This window comes from Cetorhinus maximus, chromosome 17 (assembly GCF_964194155.1).
Source record: "Cetorhinus maximus chromosome 17, sCetMax3.hap1.1, whole genome shotgun sequence".
Classification (NCBI taxonomy): Eukaryota; Metazoa; Chordata; class Chondrichthyes; order Lamniformes; family Cetorhinidae; genus Cetorhinus; species Cetorhinus maximus.
In genome coordinates, this window is record NC_135895.1 from 47,736,658 (window position 1) to 47,758,342 (window position 21,685).

The following is a 21,685-nucleotide window of genomic DNA, read 5'->3' on the forward strand; positions in this document are numbered from 1 at the left end:
GGGTGGGGTGGGGGGAGAGAAGTTGGTAGTAGGGACAAGCAAGCAGTGATAGGACCAGATAATCAAAATATGTCACAGACAAAGGAACAAAGACGTGTTAAAGGTGGTGATATTATCTAAGAGAATGTGCTAGTTAAGAATGGATGGAAGGACACTCAAGGTACAGCTCTAGTGGGGGTGGGGTGGAAAGACTGACAGGGCATTACAGGTATAGATTTAAAAATAATGGAAATAGGTGGGAAAAGAAAAATCTATGTAAATTATTGGAAAAAACAAAAGGGAGGGGGAAGAAACAGAAAGGGGGTGGGGATGGAGGGAGTTCAAGATCTAAAGTTGTTGAATTCAGTATTCAGTCTGGAAGGCTGTAAAGTGCCTAGTCGGAAGATGAGGTCACATGGATTGGGCCTGAGATCTCTGCTAACTGTGTGGGTGGACACCCCATGCCAGAGGCTCTAAAGGTCACAGCTGCCCTCAACTTCTATGCCTCTGTCTCCTTCCAGGGGTCGGTGGGTGATCTTTGCGGTGTCTCCCAATCAGCTGTCCACACTTGTGTCAAGCAGGTTACAGATGCTCTGTTCAGGTGTGCATTGACCTTCATCCACTTCCGTTGGGATCAGGCAAGCCAGACACAGCGAGCCAGAGGCTTCACGGCCATTGCTGGCTTCCCCCGCGTCCAGGCTGCAATAGACTACACATGTGGCCATCAAGGCGCCAGCAGGTGAGCCGGGTGCCTTCATCAACAGGAAGGGCTTCCACTCCATGAACGTGCAGATAGTGTGTGATCACAGGATGCAGATTTTATAAGTCTGTGCAAGGTACTCAGGCAGCTCCCACGACGCCTACGTCCTCAGACAAACCCAGGGCCCGGGGCTCTTCAGTGCTCTAGCCCAGCTTGATGGATGGCTGCTGGGTGAAGAGGTCTATCCCCCTCAGAAGGTGGCTCATGACGCCTCTCAGCCATCCAAGAACAGAAGCTGAGCAGCGCTACAATAGGAGCCACGCCTCCACAAGGGCTGTGGTGGAGAGAACTATCGGTCTTCTCAAGATGCGCTTCCAATGCCTGGACCGCTCAGGGTGCGCACTCCAGTACCCCCCAGATCATGTGTCAGTGATAGCTGTTGCATGCTGCACTCTCCACAATCTTGCGCTGGAAAAGGGGGACGCTGTGAACGATGAAGACATTGACGCAGTGGCTGTAGCTGTACACGATGAGTCCAGCAGTGAGTCCGAGGATGAGCAGGCACAGGGAAATGCTGAGGGGGTAGACGCTGATCCGGGGATACTCCAGGGAGGCAGGGACACCTGGGAGGCTTTAATCCAACTCATCTTCAGCTAGCACACCACAGATGGACCTCCAGGATAAGCCTGGGCTCTAGGCCCCATACTCGATACCTTAAGTGCCAAATCTGCCAGGTTAGGAACAGTAACTAAGGGCCTTGTTAATAAAGCTGAATGTCCCACAAAGCACTCCTAACATTTTTGGAAACCATACACATGCAGAAGAGAAGAGGCACCCTCAGCCATGGTGACGTGTCTGAATTTTATGTCACAAGCAACGAAACTTAAGCCAAAAAATTGACAATGGTGTTCCAATTCAAAGCAAATCATAAAGACCTCATCTCGCGCCAACACAAAAGCACCATTGATAAACCCATGGTGTGCCTACGTTTGTTTACTTTTCCAGGTGCTACGTCTTGGTGCTGCCCCATCTCTGGGAATGGCATCTGAGACAGCCTGCTGACTCTGCTGTCCTGTTGGCCTCGATGACCTTGGCGGTCGTCCTCTGGCCCGTGGAGCCTGTGCGGGCCCCACTTGGGAGGGATCTGTCAGTTCCACAGCTAGCATCTCCCCAGTCGTCGCAGCCTCACTGGATGCTACAGTCACTGGGAGAGGGACAGAGGAGCTGCCGCCCTCATCCGGAGCGCCCTGAGAGGTACCGACAGAAATGGCAGGCAGCTGCTGCGCCGACATGAGGTTGCTTCGGACCTCCCTGCTCACCATGGATGAATGGGCACCGAGCTAGGAAATTTGGTGCCCAGACCATCTCCCACACTGGCTCTGACCAGCTGAGGTCAATGCCGATGTGAGGGCTTGCTGGTCAGAGCACATCCCCAGGAAGCCCTGAGGAGGCTTTCCACGAGAGCCGCCACTCTCTCCATGGGGGAAGCATGGTGCTCGGACATGTGGCTCATTGCTTCGGTGATCGTCCGTGTAGACGCCTCCACCACGGAGACCAAGCCAAACATAGCCTCACGTATCTACCCCAGATGCCCCCGCACAACCGGCCGCATTTCCTGCCCCTGCTGCTTCGTGGACGACCCCAGAGGCATACCATCAGGCACCGACTGAGCATGTGCCTGGTGCCCTGCAGTTTTCTGACTGCTGGTGCCAAGGGCACGCTCTGTCTCTGCCAGCTCCTCCAGCGACTGTGAAGTGCCCTCACCACTGTGCCCCGGGCCACTAGCCAATGTTCTAACTCCCATTGAGGTGCCAGTATCTGCGCTGATGCCTGCCTGGCAGAGATGGTGTGATGCTGGTGAGACTTCAGATGTGAGAGGGGGCCTCTGCTGCTCCTCCTCCTGGCCCTGCTCCGCTGATGCTGAAAGGAAAAACAAGGACATTGGATCAGTTAACGTGGAGAAAATGACAAAGTGTATCCCTGTCCCCCGGATCATTATGCACTCATCCTTCCATAAGCAATGATCAAGCCACGTTGCAAAATTAAATCACTTAACATTCAGCACTGCTTTGGCTGTTGGGAGAACAATACTGACCTCACTGCTGGGCATACATACCTGACCGTGGCAGCCCAGCCTCACTGACACCAGTGGACCTGGGTGCATGGTGCCTCTCCAATTCCAGGGCCTCCTGCTTAAACCGGCTGAGAATTGTAACTGCGCCTGGCCGCCACCAGTCCTCACACGCTCTGCAGCATTATGAGCACTCTTCTCCTGAAAATGAGAGAAGATTATTGAATTGTGCAAATTGTACATGGACTCTCTTCGCACACGGCCCACCCCAACCAGAATGGGACATAACAGGGCTCCAGTGTTTCCTCACCCCGCTGCTGCCGAACACTCATACAAAGGTGTTAGGCCTGTTCCCCACCTTCTACCTTGGCCTCATGCTGCCTACATCCCACATTAGGCACCACACATTATATCCTTGCATAGCAAGGAGGCGCAAGAATGTGGAGCGCAGAGGGCAGCAGATGGTTCGTTGCCATGCTACCTTGAAGCTCCCCTCCCAGCATGTCATCACCCTGACTTGGACATGTCCTGCAGTTCAAGCACAGAGGCTAGGTGCAGCTCCTGCAGGTTTCCCCAAAACAGTCATGTGGGTCTCAGTGTACCACATGCTGTGGGCGCAGAACCCATCTCTCCACCACCCTCTCAGGCTGACCTCGGCATAGGCAATATCTGCTGGCCCACCCAGCAAAGGACACATGCCGTCAATGATTCAATGCAGTCACTATACTCAGACTTAGGGTGGGGCAGCAGGTGGGGAAAGCCGACCTGCTGGGTTAATTGACCAATGCCAACATTGTCCTCACCCTTCCACAGTGCAACAAATCGTTGAAGCGCTTACGACACTGGATCCAGGTGCGTCGCACCATGTCACGGGAGCTCACCACCTCCGCCATCTCCTCCGAGGCACGTTTCGTCATGTCGGGGGGCGTCCTCCTCCCGTCCTGGGGAACCAGCACCTCCTACCGTGCTGCCACCTCCTCAAAGACAGCAGGAAAGCTGCCATTGGAAAAACGAGGGGCACACTGGTCCCCCACCTACCCTCCGGCTTGGCCTGCCCCGATGGCCTACCCTCCGGACTTGCGTCACCTCCATTGGCCCTCTGCAGAGCCCTTCGCCCAGCCATTGTGATCAGCCTTTCCAAGGCTGCCAGGCCTTCCCTTATACAGGCCGCCGGGTCGCCATTGGACCCGGTGCGCTGAGCGCGCCCACCGCCGCCCGCCCACTCCCGCTGTGCATGAGTCAAGAAGTACACTGGGCGGGCTTTAATTGGCCCGCCCGCGTAAAATGGTGGCACGGAGCTGATCGTGAGCAGCGATCCCCCCCACCATCCAGAAAATTCTGCCCATGTTGTCTTTTCCTCTTTCACTTTTTTGTTTTTACTTCTCTTGTTCTGCCTTTCTTTACCTTGTCGAACAACGTTCATGTGTAGAGGGGAAGATGTACATGTTTGAAGGAGCCTAATGAACACGCCACAGTAAAGAGTGAGAAATTGTTATATATTGTTATAACTTTTCCTTTTCATTTCCTGATTCAGTTTTTTCTGTTCTCTCTTAATGCCACTTGCACTTCTTCCTTCTCTTTTTCTGGATAAATTATGACCATGAAGAGGTGGGAATTATTGCAATATTTTTTTAAAAATGAACAACATTTCTTGTAGATACTGTGCTACTGTGCTTGTTACTGTATATTAAGCAGAAATCACTATGGAGGGGAGCTCAAGAAAATATGAGTGAAGTCCGCAAGCACTGTGCAATAACCTATTTGTAATATATCCCGTCTAATGTGGTTTTATTTTTGTTAAAATGGATTTCCATCAACTTTCCAAAAAGTGAAATGCAAAAGTTATTTTATTTTCCCACCAATGTAATATTATTATCAAATTATGCAGTGATTCTTTTCAAAGGCAATTAACAATTTTTAGTGGTTTGCTTAGCCGGGAGGAAGAAAATTATTGCTGTCTAAAATCTCATTTTCCTTGCTTCTGCAATGTGGTTTGACTTTTATGTGAATGACTAAAATGGGTGTGTTCTAAAATGTTCCTCTATTTTCAAAGATGACTGTTTATTCTAAAGATTGTATTCTGGTTTATCATACTCCACAGTGGTTTGTGAAGTTCTATTTGATTGAATTATTAATGTCGTTGAGAAAAAAAATGTTTTTGTAACTTCTTTGTTTAGGAGGATAATGTGAAGTTGGAACTACAATCCTCCCCAATCAGGAAATCCATGACAAAATCATCAAAGAGAAAAACTTGTCCCAGAGAGATCAGCAAAGATAACAGCTACAAGCAGCCCACAATAGCATCTCAGACACGGTCTCTATCACCATATACCAAAAGACGGATGGCAGCACTCTCAGAGGATGCCAATCAGAGACTCGCACATCTGAACCTAGGACCTTTTCAATTTAAAAAGGAAACAGATAACAAACCTCCATTTGTAATTAGACATGTACGTGTCCAGAGAAGATGCTCATTTAAGTGAACAGAATTTCTGGTGTAAGGTCATTGACCTGATTGACCTGAAATGTTAAAACTATGTGGGGTCGTGGGGTGAAGTTTTATTTACCGACCTAAGAATTTTAACTCCACCGTTTGTGCCTTTTTGTCCTAGACAGGCTTCCTGATGGAAGTTACCACTATGGAGGAGGTTGCAGGACTAGCTGGTCCAGTCACCTATCCCAGGGCCAGGGGGTGTTCCAACCCTGGTGGGTGTCCCATCCCTGAGCCGGGGTGGGGTGAGTGGGGGGTGCTCTGATGCTTTGGGGACTCAAAGGAAGTACTCCTGGCTTTTCCTGGGCCACAAGGAGTGGTGTGAAGTCACTTGCCTTCTTGCTAAGTTCTGTCCTCTTCTATCTGTGGCTGCTGGATTTCCCAAGGTTCAGGCCACACTTAAAACTTCCAAGGAGATTAAATTGGAAGTTCCAGCCTCATTAACACATTTAAAATGCCAACCCATTTCCTGGGAGGGTTGACTGCCCGCCCTTGTCCTACCTCAGTAAAACTGGAAAGTCCGTTTTCAGCACACAAAATTTTTCCCATTTAAACACCCCAATCCATTACTCACCCAGGTCAAAATTACACCCTGTGCACCCCCTCCCCAGATTTCTCTTTCCACTGTTGCTGTCTGACCTATTGAATATTTCCAACTTTTTTGGTTTTTGTTTCAGATTTTCAGTGCCTACAGTATTTTGTTAATTTAAGTAAAACTCAATTTCTTGTGCAAATAATACATGGCTCCACTGTTCAGCATTTATAAATGTTTTCATATTTCTTTTCAACTATCATGTTAAACTTCTTGTGGAGTAGTATATAGTGCATCAGTGATTAAACTTTTTTTTATATTAATATTAAAATCCCTTGGAATTTAGATATTATTTTCCAACAGTGAAGTTTAATGGCTTGTGCTATTAATACAAAATATTTGGTGCGAATTGAGCATTAGAAAAAAATTGAAAATTCTTAAAACAATTTTTTGCTGAACCATAATTGTTGACATTTTTTAATAGTTTCTTTTTATAAAGGAAAATGTAAAACACTGCAATGCTAACATTTTAAACCCAAAAAAAAAGAACAAAATGCTGAAATAGTGACTGGCCTGCTGGGTATTTCCAGCATTTTGTGTTTTTGTTCATTTAAAAAGCCTTTAATTTACTTGAGTCTGTAAATGAAAGCTTTATTTCTTTGGTAAAGAATTGTAATGAGCAATTGAAACTAATGGACATTTAACTTAAGGGTGTTCTATCCTTGTTTATGTTAAGGTGAAGTCGGTGACTTTTTAAAACAGCACAATTTGCACTCTGGAAATTTTAGACACCCTAACTTATGCAGAATTGGGTTTTCTTTTCATTTCAGAAAATATCTGCCAAGGTGAAGTACAATTATCTCCTGACAACACTTGAGTGAATGCAACCAAACTTTTATAAAATGGTCCCTGTACTTCACAATGTAGATGCAATTGCTCGTAGATAAGCCAATTACAAGAGTTTTGCAAAGGTTGATGAATGTGAAGGGAATGTGCTTCTGCCTAAAACTCTAGTGTTCCATTTTCCACATTTCAAACTTTTCCTGCCTCCTTCCTGAAAGCATGGAATAATTTTTATAATTAATATGAACTGATAATGAGCTACTTAAATCTTAAGAAAAAGCAGCATTTTCTTTTCAGAACGATGTGCTGAAGAATTTTCCCATTCTATCTTCTATGCTTAAAGAAAGATTTTTATTCACTTATTAAAATTGTAGGCTTTGAGATTTGTCATGACAGTTTGAATATTGTGCCTTTAATATATTTTTCTAACATCTCATGCCTATTTTGATTTAAATAATTTTGTTTAAAATTTTTTTAGGTGTACTGTGCATCTGCAGTTATGCAGAATAGATACTGGGACCAGTGTATGTCATTTTATATGCTCCCATTTAACTTTCAACCTAAATGTGACTCAAGCCCACAATAGTAAAGTTTTATATGTCTCCCTCCTGAACCATTACAGCTGGTAATACTCTCTGAGTCAAAAGGTTGTGGATTCAATCAATATTCCAGGACTGAATACACAATCTAGGGTGAAACATCAGTAAATTACTAAGGGAGTGCTGCATTGTAGGAAATGCTGGGCTAGAAATTCATGTGCCCTGCTTTTTGGGCACAGGGCTCACAATTCATGACCTGCCCACACCAGTTCGATCGAGATGTAAACTTGGCACATCCATTTCAGCTGCATGATTGTAGCATATGGCCAAATGGGTCCTGTGCTGCATCCTCCTTCTTTGCGCTACAGGTTGCCTTTGCGCTCAACAGGTAGGATGTTGTGCAGTGTTACGATCCCAGCTGACATTACCCCTGGACAACCCTGATCCCAGAGTGGAATCCAACTTGATAGATCCTAACTTCTATTTGGAGAGAGGCTACTGAATAGGGTCACCGGAGTTAGCTAATGAACTTTTAACAAAAGCGTAAAGCATTTATTAAACAAGAAAAGATGAATTATATTACAATACTCCTTCACTCACAACTGTATCTTTACAGATCTATACAGATTTGTACGGGTAACACAAGTTACAAAAACTATCTTATACTCTAATGCCCACAGTAAGTACACTGCCTATGTACCATTAGGCACCCTGTGGTCAGACACACCACACTCTGAAACCAAGTGACAGATGCCACCTCAAAAGATGCTATGGATCTCTCCTCAGCTCCTCCCAGACGCTTGTCACACCGTGAGCCAACCAGTCTCACAGAACTCTGTCTTTCACACGAGGGTTACCAATCTCCACTCTCCAAGAACTCACTTTGGAATCTTTTCCCAAATCACGCTTTCTCTCAGACGCCTTCAGCAAGGGTTCACCTCCAGGGTTTTGAACTGTACGTCTGACGTTCCTCTCCCCTGGGTCCCACATGCATTCAAGCTGTCTTTAATGCACTCTCTCTCACCGACTCAGCTGTCAACAGTACACCACTGTTTCACATGCCCATAGCAAAGAGTTACAGACCTTCAGCCATCTCCTTTGGATCTACTTGGCTCTTTCAGGCTGTTCTTGCTTTAAATCTGCTTGCTGCAGCTTTTGTCTGTTGAAATCTGAAAATTGGAGCCTTTCTCTCTGCCCTTCACTCCTAACTTCATTAACAGGACCTTTTCCAGGTCCCTGTCCTTCCTTTTAGTAGAAGGTCTGCTTTGGACTTTCCTCTGTTTCCGTCTCACTTCTTTGGCCTTGGGACTTTTTGGTTCTTTTTGGAAATCCGCAGCTCCCTCTACCAGTGTCCAGTCTCTCTGGGGTCTTGGCTTCAAACTGAACTTAAAACTGCTATTTCTTTAGTTTTTCTGTGTGTCTGTGGGAGGGACATGCCTCTCTGGACCCCTGTTGCTAGGCAACGGCCAATTCTTCTACTTTTGTTTGTTTACTTTAGCTGCAACAGTGCTAAAGAGCCTCATTAGAAATACAGGCACCTTTTTAAAGCAAAACTAAAACTGAATTTGACCTTTCTTAACACACAGATACAAAAGTACAAATCAAACTTAAACTTTAAAGCTAAAACTCATTCCTAATACCTACAAGTACCAATATAACTTATTTAAACTATCTCTATTTCCAAACATGCAGCCAGCCTGCTCTTCTTAAAGGCAAACTACCCATCTTAAAGGAAAGCTTCGCAGAATAATATTGGTGGAATATAAATGATGGAAAATTGAACAACAAGGCATAAAGGGGTTTCAGGGTGACAGATGCGGCATTGGAGACATTAGTAGCGCAGCTGCGCAGAAGGAAAGACAACATTGTTCCACCGGGTCCAGGAGGCCTTCAAGAACCACCCACAAAAGGAAGTGGGGAGCAAGTGGCCAGGCAGGTCAATTCCCGGCACCTGGACCCGAGGACCTGGCAATAGCGCAACAAGAAGTTGAATGACCTTAAGTGGATGGTAAAGGTCAATGAATGCATCTTTACATGACATCTCCTACCCGTCACACCACCAACCTCACTCACTGCTCAGTACACCACACTCCCATCACTCATCCAACATCACTCAGTAGCACTCAAGATTCATGTTTAACTTCCAGATACTCCACCTGACCCTCACATACCTACAAATGCTACCAGCATCATACCTGACTTTTCACACCAACAGCAATTCAGCTATGGGAGGCACATCACCCAAACGCACTGCTACACAATCAGTGACATTGTGACGTCTCTTCCAGGACAAGACAATACTCAATAGAAGGGAGCAGAGCAGAACCAAGGAAGACAAGGATACCTCCATATCTTGAGCCCAATGGAGGAGATGACAGTCAGTATCATGGGGCCAACAGTGACAAAGCCCCTGTGATCCATTGTCAGTATAATGGTATGTTCCTGCTGCATGCCCTTTCTCACTTCCATGCTTAGCCTCAGCCCAATTTTCTCCTTCTGATTTCCTGCTTTCAGACACCCAAAATTTGCCAGCTGCCCAGCCCCAGTTACCCAAGGTGGAAGAGAGCAACAGCACAATAATGATAAAGAGGTCCTGCCACTTGATCTGACATTCATTTGCAGCCACCAGCTCAGATACTGGCACTGTACATCCCTTAGAGGCTAGAGTTGGGATCAGCATGCGGTGAGTCATGTGGGCACAAGTGGACTGCAGCCAGGCCAGGAATAAAAGATGCTTCATTTGTCAGCTCATCAGACAGCTAGGTCACAGACAAGTTCTGCAGACAATTCCAACGAGGACATTGATGGGGCAGCATATAGAAGAGCACTGATGGGTATGCACAATAAGATACTGGGTGCATAGGCTGGCCTGCCAGACAACTTCACTGTCAAGAAGCATGGAGGATTCTGACTACAAGTTGGCAGAGGGCATGGTGTAGAGTTTCCCCCCTCTGCAGCCTCTGCCACTCTGCAGACTTGGAGACACTACCACTGCAGTGCCCATACTTTTTGCAGTTTTGTGTGGACTGCTAACTAAATCAGCTGTCCTCCCTGACTGAATGCACTCTTAACAAATACAGAAATTCAGCACAACATCTGCATAAACAATTCAGAGTATTTCCAGACACTTTGCAATTGCAGAAGTTTTTTTTAAATTACTGTACTTGCAATTTTGGGGCCTGTTCCTTTAAGGAAGGCTAGTTCAAGGTGCATCTTGCATCTCTGCAACAGTTGTTTGCAGATTGATGTACACATTTATGCACTCATTGCCAGAACCTGTATAGTCCAAATTGGGTATGCTGTGCTGCATCACCTGGGATGGGCAGTATGACGTCAAGATAGTACTGCTTCAAAGGCTCCCTGTGCATGCTGGGGATGCCCCCACAGGCATCATTTTGGAGAGGTCTCACTGCAGGAGACTGGTGGCACAACGTGTTCCAGTAAAGCAGTGCTAGACCTTTGTAGGGCCATGTCCAGTGGCACTGCAGAAATGAATTTCGTGCCTGTTATGTTTCAGATGAGATGTGAAGTCGAGTGCCTATCTCCCTGTTTAGTTTGAATTAAATGATCTCATGCTGCTGTTTGAAGAAAATTTCACGGTGCCTTGGCTATTAATCTGCCTTCATACAATGTTGATCAGTCAGCAATCAGCCCATTTGTAGTTTGTTGGTTCCTAAGCTGTGATTTCCTGCATAAAAACTATGACTGCACTTCAGGGCCAGGATTTTATAGCCCCACCGCAGCGTGTCTCCCCCCGCCGGACGGATGCGACGAGCCATTTAAATCTTCATTCAGTTTGGCGGGACCGTAATATCCTGCCAGGTGGGAGGGGCCGTAAAATCCTGGCCCAGATTACTTCATTGGTTATGGTGCAGTTTGAGATATCCTGAGGGCATGATAAGATGGGGAGATAAGATGTGATATCTTCAGTTTGCTTTTAATAAAATATACAAGAATAAATGTAAACAGTTACTTTATATTTTATCTAAGTAAGGTTTTTTTTTATATTTTTCAGGTTGATCATAAGTTGTTGCCGACTAATGATTTGTACATTGCCTCATCTTCCCTTTCTTCTAAACCCAGTTCTCACACGAGCTGGCCTCTGGGTTCACCAATTTATAATGGTAGGACAAAAGGTCTTGTACTTTCTGTATTGTAATTTTTTAATCTTTTACTATGAAATATTTATTTTAAAACTACGTTATTTTATTATTTATTTAGATTTAAATAATCTTGAACATAGAATGATTACAGCACAGAAAAAAGCCATTCATTCTATCTATCATGTCTATGCTGGCTCTCTGCAAGAGTAGCACAGCTAGCCCCACTCCTCTGCCCTTTCCCTCTCTCCTCAGGTGCTTTCTTTTACTATTCCCTGGAGCTTCTACATATTAACACTGTTAATATGTCAGGTTAATAAAGTGCAGGTTTGCAGCAAATTCAGGCCATGTTATTGCAGTGATTGCCAAAGTGGACGTAGACAACCTACTGTTTCTTAACAGCATTCTTCCCTTGGGTGCACACACGTCTTTTTTTTGTACCTGAGGGCCAAGAATGCAAGAGGTGGTTGGTTTCTTATGCACTACAAAAAGCTCATGGCCCTTGCCTCTTGGCACCTTCCTTCTGGCATGCAGCCACTACTGGTTGCATTCTGAAGCTTACCTCCCACATTCCTCTGGTGTGGTGCTGCGATGAGGAAGGCTGGAAGTCTAACACATTGCGGCTATTCTGAGAGGCAGCAGTATCAAGCAGGTAGACTACAGCTGTTGCCATTCTACTTGCCTTTGGATCTAAAACCCCACTGTTTAAAATGGTGGTTATCAACTTCTAGAAGCTCTGAGTCAGTATAGTGACTGTGGTCTGGAAGCCAGTATATGTACTGCACTCCTTTCCATCCCCTAATGCCTCTATATTTGCAGCCTGTGTTTTTGTAGAGCTGGAGGCATCAACTGGTCCCTGGCTGCTTCTTACCTGGTGTTCTGCTGCAGATTCCAATGTCGTGACCTGTTATTCCATTAGTTTCTGCAATGAAGATAAAGCTTCTATGATATTCCCTCAAAAGAGAATTGTAAACTCAGCAGTCACATCTATCAGTTGCTGATCATCCTCAGAGATTGACCTCAGATGTGTACAGGCTTTGATGGCCTAATTTTTGATATTCATCACCCATCAAATCACAGGGCAGCATTTTCCGGTCGGTGAATGGGGGCAACGCGTAAAATGACGCGGGGTGACGTCAGGCATGCGTCCTGACGTCACCCCATGTCATTTAGATTTTCAGTTCGGCGGGTGCACAGCCAACTCGGCTGCGCGTCCGCCAAACTGTCAACGGCCTATTATGGCCATTAAAAAACTAATTAATGAACTTAATGGGCCTGCCCGTCCAACCTTAAGGTTGGTGGACAGTCAAGAAGGCCAGGAGGCCTTCGGCTAATGCATGAAACCTCATCCACGCAGGGATGAGGTTTCATGTAAGATTTAAAATTTCACGAAAATTTTTTTATGAAAGTAATCGATATGTCCCATCAGATGAGGGGACATGTCGTTAAATTTTTTTCTGTCTTTAATTAGGCTTTTAAAAGTAACACTGATCTCCCTGAGGCAGCACTTTGCCTCAAGGAGATCTGTGTATGCGCGCGAAAGAGCGCACTCCTGGCTCAGGGAATCTCCCCCCGCCCGCACAGGGAGCGCACAGCGCCTTAATTGGCCTGCCCACATAAAATGGCGGCACGCCCCTGTCTGGAGGCACTGATTGGGAACCCACCTGCTCGTGCCAACTCCCGCACAACCCACCCGACGGGGGGAAAATGCTGCCCATAGAATGGTTACATTCCAAAATTCTTCCCATTGTGCTTGTGGCGGCTCTCTGCAACAGCAGTTTGGCCAGTCTTACACCCCTGCCCTTTCCCCATAGCTATGCAAATTAGTTCTCTTCAGGCACTTACACAATTCCCATTTCAAAACCATGATTGAATCTGCCTCCATCACATTCTCAGGCAGTGCATTGCAGACCCTAAACACTTATGCATAAAAAAGTTTTTCCTCATGTTGTGGTTGGTTCCTTTGCCAATCACTTTGGGCAGAATCTTCTGTTTGGCGGGATGAGGCTTCATAAGTAATTTAAAAATCTCAGAATATTTCAAAATAAAAGTTATGAACATGTCCCAACTCATCACATGAGGGGACATGGCAGCAAAATTTTTCCCTCATCTTTATTTGAAGTTTCAAACCTAAGCCTATCTCCCTGAGGCAGCACTTTGCACGTGCATGCACGAAAAAATGCAATCCTGGCTCAGGGAATCCACACCACCCCACCATTGCGCTTCCTGGCGGACGTCATGCTGGGCGGGCCTTAATTGGCCCACCCATGTAAAATGGCGACGTGCCCCCAACTGGGGGCGCCGATAGGGAAGCTGCCCACCCGCACCCGCTCCCGCACATCCACCCCAATAGGGGGGAAATATTGCCCTTTAAATCAGGTGTTCTCTGGTTCTCAACCTCACACCTATGGGAACAGTTTCTGACTATTTACGCTGTCTAGGTACCTCATAATTTTGAACACTTCTATCAAATCTCTCTCAAACTTATCTTCTCTAAGGAGAATAATCCAAACTTCTCCAGTCTATCCATGTAACTGAGCTCCCTCATCCCTGGAACTATTTTCATAAATCTTTTCTGCTTTCACACCCTTGCTAAAGTACGCTGCCTAGAATTGGATTCAGTACTCCAGTTGAGACCAAACCAATGTTTTATAAAGATTCATTATAACTTCCTTGCTATTGTATTCGATGCCTCTGTTTATAAATTTCAGGGTCCTGTGTGCTTTTTTAAGGGGTTTATTGACTCCCCCTGTTCTTCCTACCAAAATGTATCACTTCTCACTTCTCTGCATTAAATTTCATCTGCCATGTTCCCCCCACCACCACTAGCCCCATCTATGCCTCCTTGAAGCCTATCACTATTACCCTTAAATTTCACAATACTTCCAAGTTTGGTGTTATTTATAAATTTTGAAATTGTGCCCTGTAGATCCAAGTCTAAGTCATATATATATCAAGAAAAGTAGTGGCCTATTATTGACCCGAAGGAAACCCCTATATATCTTTCTTTAGTCTGAAAAACAACTGTTCACCACAACTTTCTGTTTCCTGTCATTTAGCTAACCTCATGATCCATACTACCACTGTCCATTTATTCCACAGGCTTCAACATTGCTGCCAAGCCTATTATCTGGCATCTTATCAGACAACTTTTGGAAGGCCATGCACACCACATTACAGTCATCAATCCTCTCTGTTACCTCATCAAAAAACTCAATCACGTTAGTTAAATGCAATTTACCTTTAACAAAGCCATGCTGGCTTTACTTAATTAATCCAAACTTGTCAAAGTGACTGTTAGTTTTGTGTTGAATTATTTTTTCAAAAAGCTTTCACACCACTGAGGCTAAACTGACCAGCCTATAGTTGCTGGGTTTATCATTACACACACATTTGAACAAGGATGTAACATTTGCAATTTTCCAGCCCTCTGACACCCTCTTCAGCCCCATATCTATGAGGATTGAAGGATTATGCCCAGTGCCTTATCAGTTTCCATCCTTATTGCCCTTAGCATCTTTGGATGCACCCTTTGCTGTCCAGGTGACTTGTCACCGTTAAGTATAGCCAGGCTTTCTAGTACCTCATCTTTATTAATTTTTACCCATCAAGAATCTCAACTACTTCCTGATTCATTATGACTTTGGCAGCATCCTTTTTCTTGGTAAAGACAAATAAAAAGTACCCATTTACCTCAGCCATACCCACTGCCTCCATGCATTAATCCTCTTTTTGACCTTAATTGGTCCCACACCTCCTATGACTAGACTTTTTCTAATCTGCACCTATAGAGCCCCCTGATTATCCAGAAGCATACAGGATAAGATAAAGCAGAAAAAGAAAGCTTATGACAGTCACAAAAAGCTTAAAACTGTAGAAAGCTTAGAGAAGTATAGAAAGTTCAGGAGTGAAGTAAAAAAGGAAATTAGGAAAGCAAAGAGAGGACCGAAAAAAATATTGGCAGGTAAAATCAAAGAAAACCCAAAGATGTTTTACCAGTACACTAAGAACAAGAGGATAACTAAGGAAAGGGTAGGGCCTATCAGAGATGTATAGGTAACTTGTGCATTAATGCTGAAGATGTGGGCAGGGTTCTCAATGAGTACTTTGTCTCTGGCTTCACTAAGGAGAGGAATGATGCATAGTTAAAGAGGAGAAGTACGAAAAATCAGATACAATAAACATAATGAGAGAGGAAGAACTAAAGGGACTGGCATCCTTAAAGGTGGATAAATCACCAGGGCCGGATGGATTGTATCCCAGGTCGTTAAAGGAAGCCAGTGAGGAAATAGCGGATGCCCAGAGGATCATTTTCCAATCATCACTAGATACAGGCAAGGTATCAAAGGATTGGAGGTCTGCAAACATTGTACCAATATTTAAAAAGGGTGTGTGGATAGGCCAGAAAATTATGGGTTGGTCAGTCTCGGTGGTGGGCAAATTATTGGAATCCATTCTGAGAGACAGGATAAACTGTCACTTAGAAAGACACGGATTAATCAGGGGAGATCAACATGGTTTTGTTAGGGGAAGATCGTGTCTTACTAACTTAACAGAATTTTTGAGGATGTTATGATGCAGCTCATCTGATGTGTGCCAGGTGGATCAAATCCACGAGGGAAGCTTGATCATGCTATCACAATTGTTTTGCAATTTGTATTTATTTTGAGATGCGTGCCCAGAATTCAGAAGTAATAAGTCCACCACGATTTTCAGCAATTTTTTAAAAAATTAAATTAAAATATTTATTAACAAAAGAGATTTCAAGCACACACATAGCACTACAAATTACTACTATAATAACTCCTAAAATCCCTAATTAACCTGTCTCCCAGTTACACCCCCTTTAAGGAAATGGTCTAAAAATAGAATTTAGATTTTAAACAGATCCAGTAAATTAACACAATACCCTGGACAGTGGAATTCAAAATGACTCTCTCCAGCTTCGGTTTCTCTAGACAGCGAGTTTATGCACAAACACTGAAGATTTCACACACTTCTGTTAGATCTTACAATGCCTTCTCCTGACACATAGCCTCATTCTCCTTTATACATGCTTCTCTTTCTTAATAAGTAAATTCTATTGTTTCGTATGTCTTTGGAACTTTACCTTTCTCATAATATAAATCTTTTCCTGTTGCCACTATATATTGTCAGTAACCCTTGAGAAAATAAACACATTTCTTAGCTCGCTTGTCTGGCTATTTGTAAACAGACTGAGATCCCTTTCAAAAACCAAATCTCTCTTCAGCTATTTAAAAATGCAAATTCCCTTTACACCTTACATGCTAAGACCCCAACCATGTTTACTCATTAGCATATTTAAGACACTTCTACACCTTACTTCTTTTGACAACTACAACTGTCAGTCTGCTTGACAACAAAATGTTATTAAAACACATACACAGACAGAACAACACAAACCCCCATAAACCTACTTTACAATAAACCAGAAAAATATTATGAAAATTGTTATACTCTCATGACAAGGAACTAACAAGGAGGATTGATGAATGTAGTGCAGTGGATGTTTGTCTATATGGATTTTAGTAAGGCATTTGACAAGGTCCCATGTGACAGACAGGTCAGAAAAGTGAGATCCCATGGGATACAGGGGAAGATGGTGAGTTGGATCCAAAATTGGATCAGTGACAGGAAACAAAGGGTGACAAAGGGCAATGGTTGATAGATGTTTCTGCGTGTAGAAAACGATTTCCAGTGGTGTTCCGGAGGGCTCAGTGTTGGGGCCTTTGCTGTTTGTCATATACATTAATGATTTGGACTGAAATGTTGGAGGCATGATTGGGAAATTTGCAGATGACACAAAAATTAGCCGTGTAATTGATAATGAAGAGGATAGCTGTTGTCTCCAGAATTATTTATATCAATGGCTTGGTTGAGTGGGTGGAAAAGTTGCAAATGGAATTCAATCCAGAGAACTGTGAGGTAATGCATTTGGGGAGGGCATACAAAGCATTGCTTTGTAATGGGTGGATATTGAGAGGGATTGAGGAAGTGAGAGAGCTTGGAGTGCATGTCCACAGGTCCCTGAAGGTGGCAGGACAGGTGGATAAGGTAGTAAAGAAAGCATATGGAATTCTTTCCTTTATTGGTCGAGGTATTGAATACAAAAGCAGGGATGTAATTTTGGAACTGTTAAAATGCTGGTTAGGTCACAGGTGGAATTTTGTGTACAGTTCTGGTCACCACATTACAGAAAGAGAGAGTACAGAGGAAATTTACAAGAATGTTGCCCGGGCTTGAAAATTGCAGCCATGAAGAAAGATTGGATAGTCTAGGGTTGTCTTCTTTAGAACAGAGGAGTCTGAAGAGTGACCTAATTGAGATGTACAAAATTGTGGGGCCTAGATAGGGTAGACAGGAAAGACCTGTTTCCTGTAGTTGAGGGGTTAATTACCAGGGGACATAGATTTAAAGTGATTGGTAGATGGATTAGAGGGGACATGAGGAAAAACCTTTTCACCCAGAGGGTGGTGGGCATCTCGAATTCACAGCATAAATTGGTGGTTGAGGCTGAAACTCTCAACCTATTAGAAGGGTACCTGGATATGCACCTGAAGTGCTGTAATCTGCAAGACTGTGGACCAGGTGCTGGAAAGTGGGATTAAAAATGAGCTGCTAGCTTCTTTTTTCTCTTTTTATGGCTGGATAGCCTCTTTCTCCACTGTAACTTTTCTATAGTTCTATAGAGGACTTTTGGATTCCCTTTTATGTCAGCTGCCAATTTTTTCTCATACTCTCTCTTTTTCATTTCCTTTCTGAACTTTCTATATTTTAGCCTGGTACTCACTTGTATTATCAACCAGATGTCTGTCATGTGCATTCTTTTCTGCCTTTCCTACTCTTTATTTCTTTCATCATCTAGGGAGCTCTGGCTTTGGTTGCTGTGCCTTTTCCCCTTGTAGGAATGCACCTTGAAGTAGCAAAGCATTTCTTTAAAGTCAGCGCATTGTTCCTTTACAGTTCTGCCTACCAGCCTATAGGCTGAAATTTACATGGGAGCACTGGCTTTGCCTCTGGCATAAAAGGCAGTTGCAAGTCCGCCTCCTCTTGAGCAGGTCGCCCCAGAATCGTTTTATGTCCATTCAGCCGTTTATTGGATTGTGGTGGGACTTCTGCTCCCATCAGAGTGGAAATCCTGCCTCCAAGAGTTACCAGCCAATCAAATGGCTGGTAGCTCTCTGGTCCCAACAGTTTCACTGGGAGCGGAGGCCACAGCTGGACTGCAGGCACTCCATGAAGAAGAAGTGCCAATGGAGCCTGGACAAAGTTAAGTCCGGGGTCTGGCAAGCCGGTAAGGGGGATGGGAAGCCAGGGCTAGCAAGATGTTGGGGTGGAATACCTTAGGTCACCCCCATGGGGCTCAGAGGACAGGATGGCCTCCAGGGCATTGACCTCCCCTACCGCAGGTAAAGTCCCAGCGGTGGCAAGAAGAAGATTTTATGTGGCCATTAATTGGCCACTTAAGGACCTCAGTTAGTCCAAAGGCAAGCAGGGTGCCTGACGCCTTCCCTGCTGTGGATAAAATGCATGCAGGGTGGGTAGGTGGCGGCATGGCATTGCCACCATGGCATCCAATTTTATGGTGCTTCCCCCAACCACACCCACCTGCTAACCCACCCCCTGGTGGTTGGGAGGGGGGATGTGAAATTCCAATCTTTGATTCCAATTTACCAGGGACAAATCTGTTCTCACCCCACTAAAATTGGCTCTCTCTCAATTGAGTAAGTTTTTTATTTTAGGTTACTCCTTGCTGCTTTTCAAGGCTAACTTAAATCTTATGATACTATGATAACTATTCCTAAATGTTCCACTACTGACAGTGGACCCACTTGACTCACCTCATTTTCCAAAACCAGATCCTACGATGTCTCTGTCCTGGTTGACTGGAAGCATACTGATCATGAAAATTCTCCTGAATTTCAGAATCTCTTGCCCCTCTTTTCCCTTTACACTATCACTATTTCAGTCTATATTAAGATAATTAAAGTCCACCATTATCTGTAATTTCTCTGTAAAGTTATTCCTCTTTGTCTTTCCTACTAGTTGGTGGCTTATAGAAAACAGCCAGTAGTGTGATGATACCTCTATTGTTTCTTAGCTATAACCACTCCAAGCCATTCTTTTTGTCAAGCACTGTAATATTCTCCTTAATCGATACTGTCAACCCTCCTCCTTTCTTTCTTATCTTTCCTGCACGTCTTGTATCCAAGAATATTTAGCACCCAGTCTTACGCTTTTTTGAGCCAGGTTTCCATTATCCGATGACATCATATTCCTATGTGGCGCTCTGCACCTGCAGCTCACCAACCTTATTTACCACTAGGTGTGGTAAATTCACATGGTGTGTTTACATACATGCACTGTAAACCTAATTTATTCCTAATTGCACTACCTCTTAGTCTGACCCATACAATACCTGACAATTTCTTATCTGAATGCTATGTAACTTTCCCAATCCTTTGTGCACGTTGTATTTCCTCTCTAATGCTGCATCCCAGTTCCCATCCACCTATCAAGTTAGTTTAAACTTTCCCCAAAAGTACTAGCAAACTGCTCTACGAGGACACCTGTCTTGGCTGAGGTACAACCCATCTGGCCACCCCTAGAACTGACCCAATGTCCCGAAATCTAAAGTCCTTCCTCTTGCACCCATTAAACAGAAACTGAACTGGACTAGCCATATAAACACTGTGGCTACTAGAGCAGGTCAAAGGCTAGGAACCCAGTGGTGAGTAACTCACCTCCTGACTCCCTAAAGCCTGTCCATCATATACAGGGCACAAGTCAGGAGTGTGCTGGAGTGTACTCTCCACTCGCCTGGATGAGTGCAGCCTTAACAACACTCAAGAAGCTTGACACCATCCAGGACAAAGCAACCCACTTGATTGGCACCCCTTCCACAAACATTCACTCCCTCCACCACCGACGAACAGTGGCAGCAGTGTGTACCATCCACAAGATGCACTGCAGAAATTCACCAAGGTTCCTGAGGTAGCGTCTTCCAAACCCATGACCGCTACCATCTAGAAAGACAAAGGCAGCAGGTACATGGGAACACCACCACCTGGCAGTTCCCCTCCAAGCCACTCACTATCCTGACTTGGAAATATGTCACCATTCCTTCGCTGATACTGGGTCCAAATCCTGGAACTCCCTCCTTAACAGCACTTTGGGTGTACCTACTCCACAAGGACTGCAACGGTTCAAGAAGGCAGCTCACCACCACTTTCTCAAGGGCAGTCAGGGATGGGCAATAAATGCTGGCCTAGCCAGTGACGCCCACATCCCGTAAATGAATTTTTAAAATTTATCTCCTCTATCCTCCTATTTCTATACTCATTAGCACGTGGCACTTGGAGTAATCCAGAGAATACTCCTTTGAGGTTCTGCTGGTTATTCTCCTTCCTAGCCCCTTAAAATCTGCCTGCAGGACTTCATCTTTCTCTCTGCCTATGTTGTTGGTACTGATATGGACCACAAATTCTGGCTACTTACCCTCCCCCCACCCCCGCCCCCCCCCCAACCCAGAGTGCTCTGCAGCCGTTCAGGGGCATGCATGACCCTGGCACCAGAGAGGCAACACAGCACCCTGAATCACAGCCGTACAATTGCCTTTCTGTTCCTCTAACAAAAGAGTGCTCCATCAGTATAGCTTTGCCAATCTTCCTCCTCCCCAACCAATCCCCTTTCCCCCTACCGCACAGCTGAGCCACCCATGGTGACATGGACTTAGATCTTCCTGTACACCCTTAAGCTTTGGGTTGACCGCATCCATGTGTTATCTACTAGTTCCGAGCCTCACAGATGCACCGCAGTGACGCCAGCTGCTGCTGCAGCTCCAAGATTTGGAGCTTGAGCTCCTCCAGTTGGCAATACTTCTTGCGCCTATGGTTGTCCAGGACACGAGCAACATCTTGGCGTTTCCACAAGGAAACATGCCACATGTCATGGCACTGAGGAGCCATGCCATACCTTTCTTTGTTAGACTATTAACTAAATTAAGAGAAATAAACTTAAGACTTAAATAAACACTCACCAGCTACTCACCAATTAGTTCCTTCCCTAATGCTGCTGCACTCTATTGTATAGGTTGCTTAACTTAAATGTGTTACTTAACTATTATTATCTATCTGTGTCAAATTTTAATTTAATGAAAAATTAGGAACCCTTTAGAGTTACTATCCCTCTTTATTTAATTTTAACTTTATCCCCCAGGACTGATTAATTAAACAGTAATTGTAATTATATGATAAATTATACAATATATGAAATATGACAAGTTAGAGTTCATATATTTTATCAAATTGCTTCACTTTTAATTTTTATACTAATTTGCCAAGAGGAAAATTGGGCATCTGACAAATCAGTTGGGAGAAATGGACACTGAATTTTCTGGCTGCCACCAA

At 44.5% G+C, this 21,685-nt stretch overlaps 1 protein-coding gene across 4 annotated transcripts in view; it reads left to right on the forward strand.

Moving 5' to 3' along the window:
- Positions 1-21,685, forward strand: part of spata6 (spermatogenesis associated 6) — a 141,653-nt gene that overhangs the window by 73,865 nt on the left and 46,103 nt on the right. For 2 of the 4 annotated variants that reach the window (XM_078561155.1, XM_078561157.1), the window contains exons 7-8: positions 4,928-5,200; positions 11,171-11,279. In XM_078561155.1, coding sequence (XP_078417281.1) covers positions 4,928-5,200; positions 11,171-11,279 — 382 coding nt within the window. The remainder of the gene's footprint in view (positions 1-4,927; positions 5,201-11,170; positions 11,280-21,685) is intronic. The other 2 variants (XM_078561158.1, XM_078561159.1) reach the window with 2 other exon arrangements.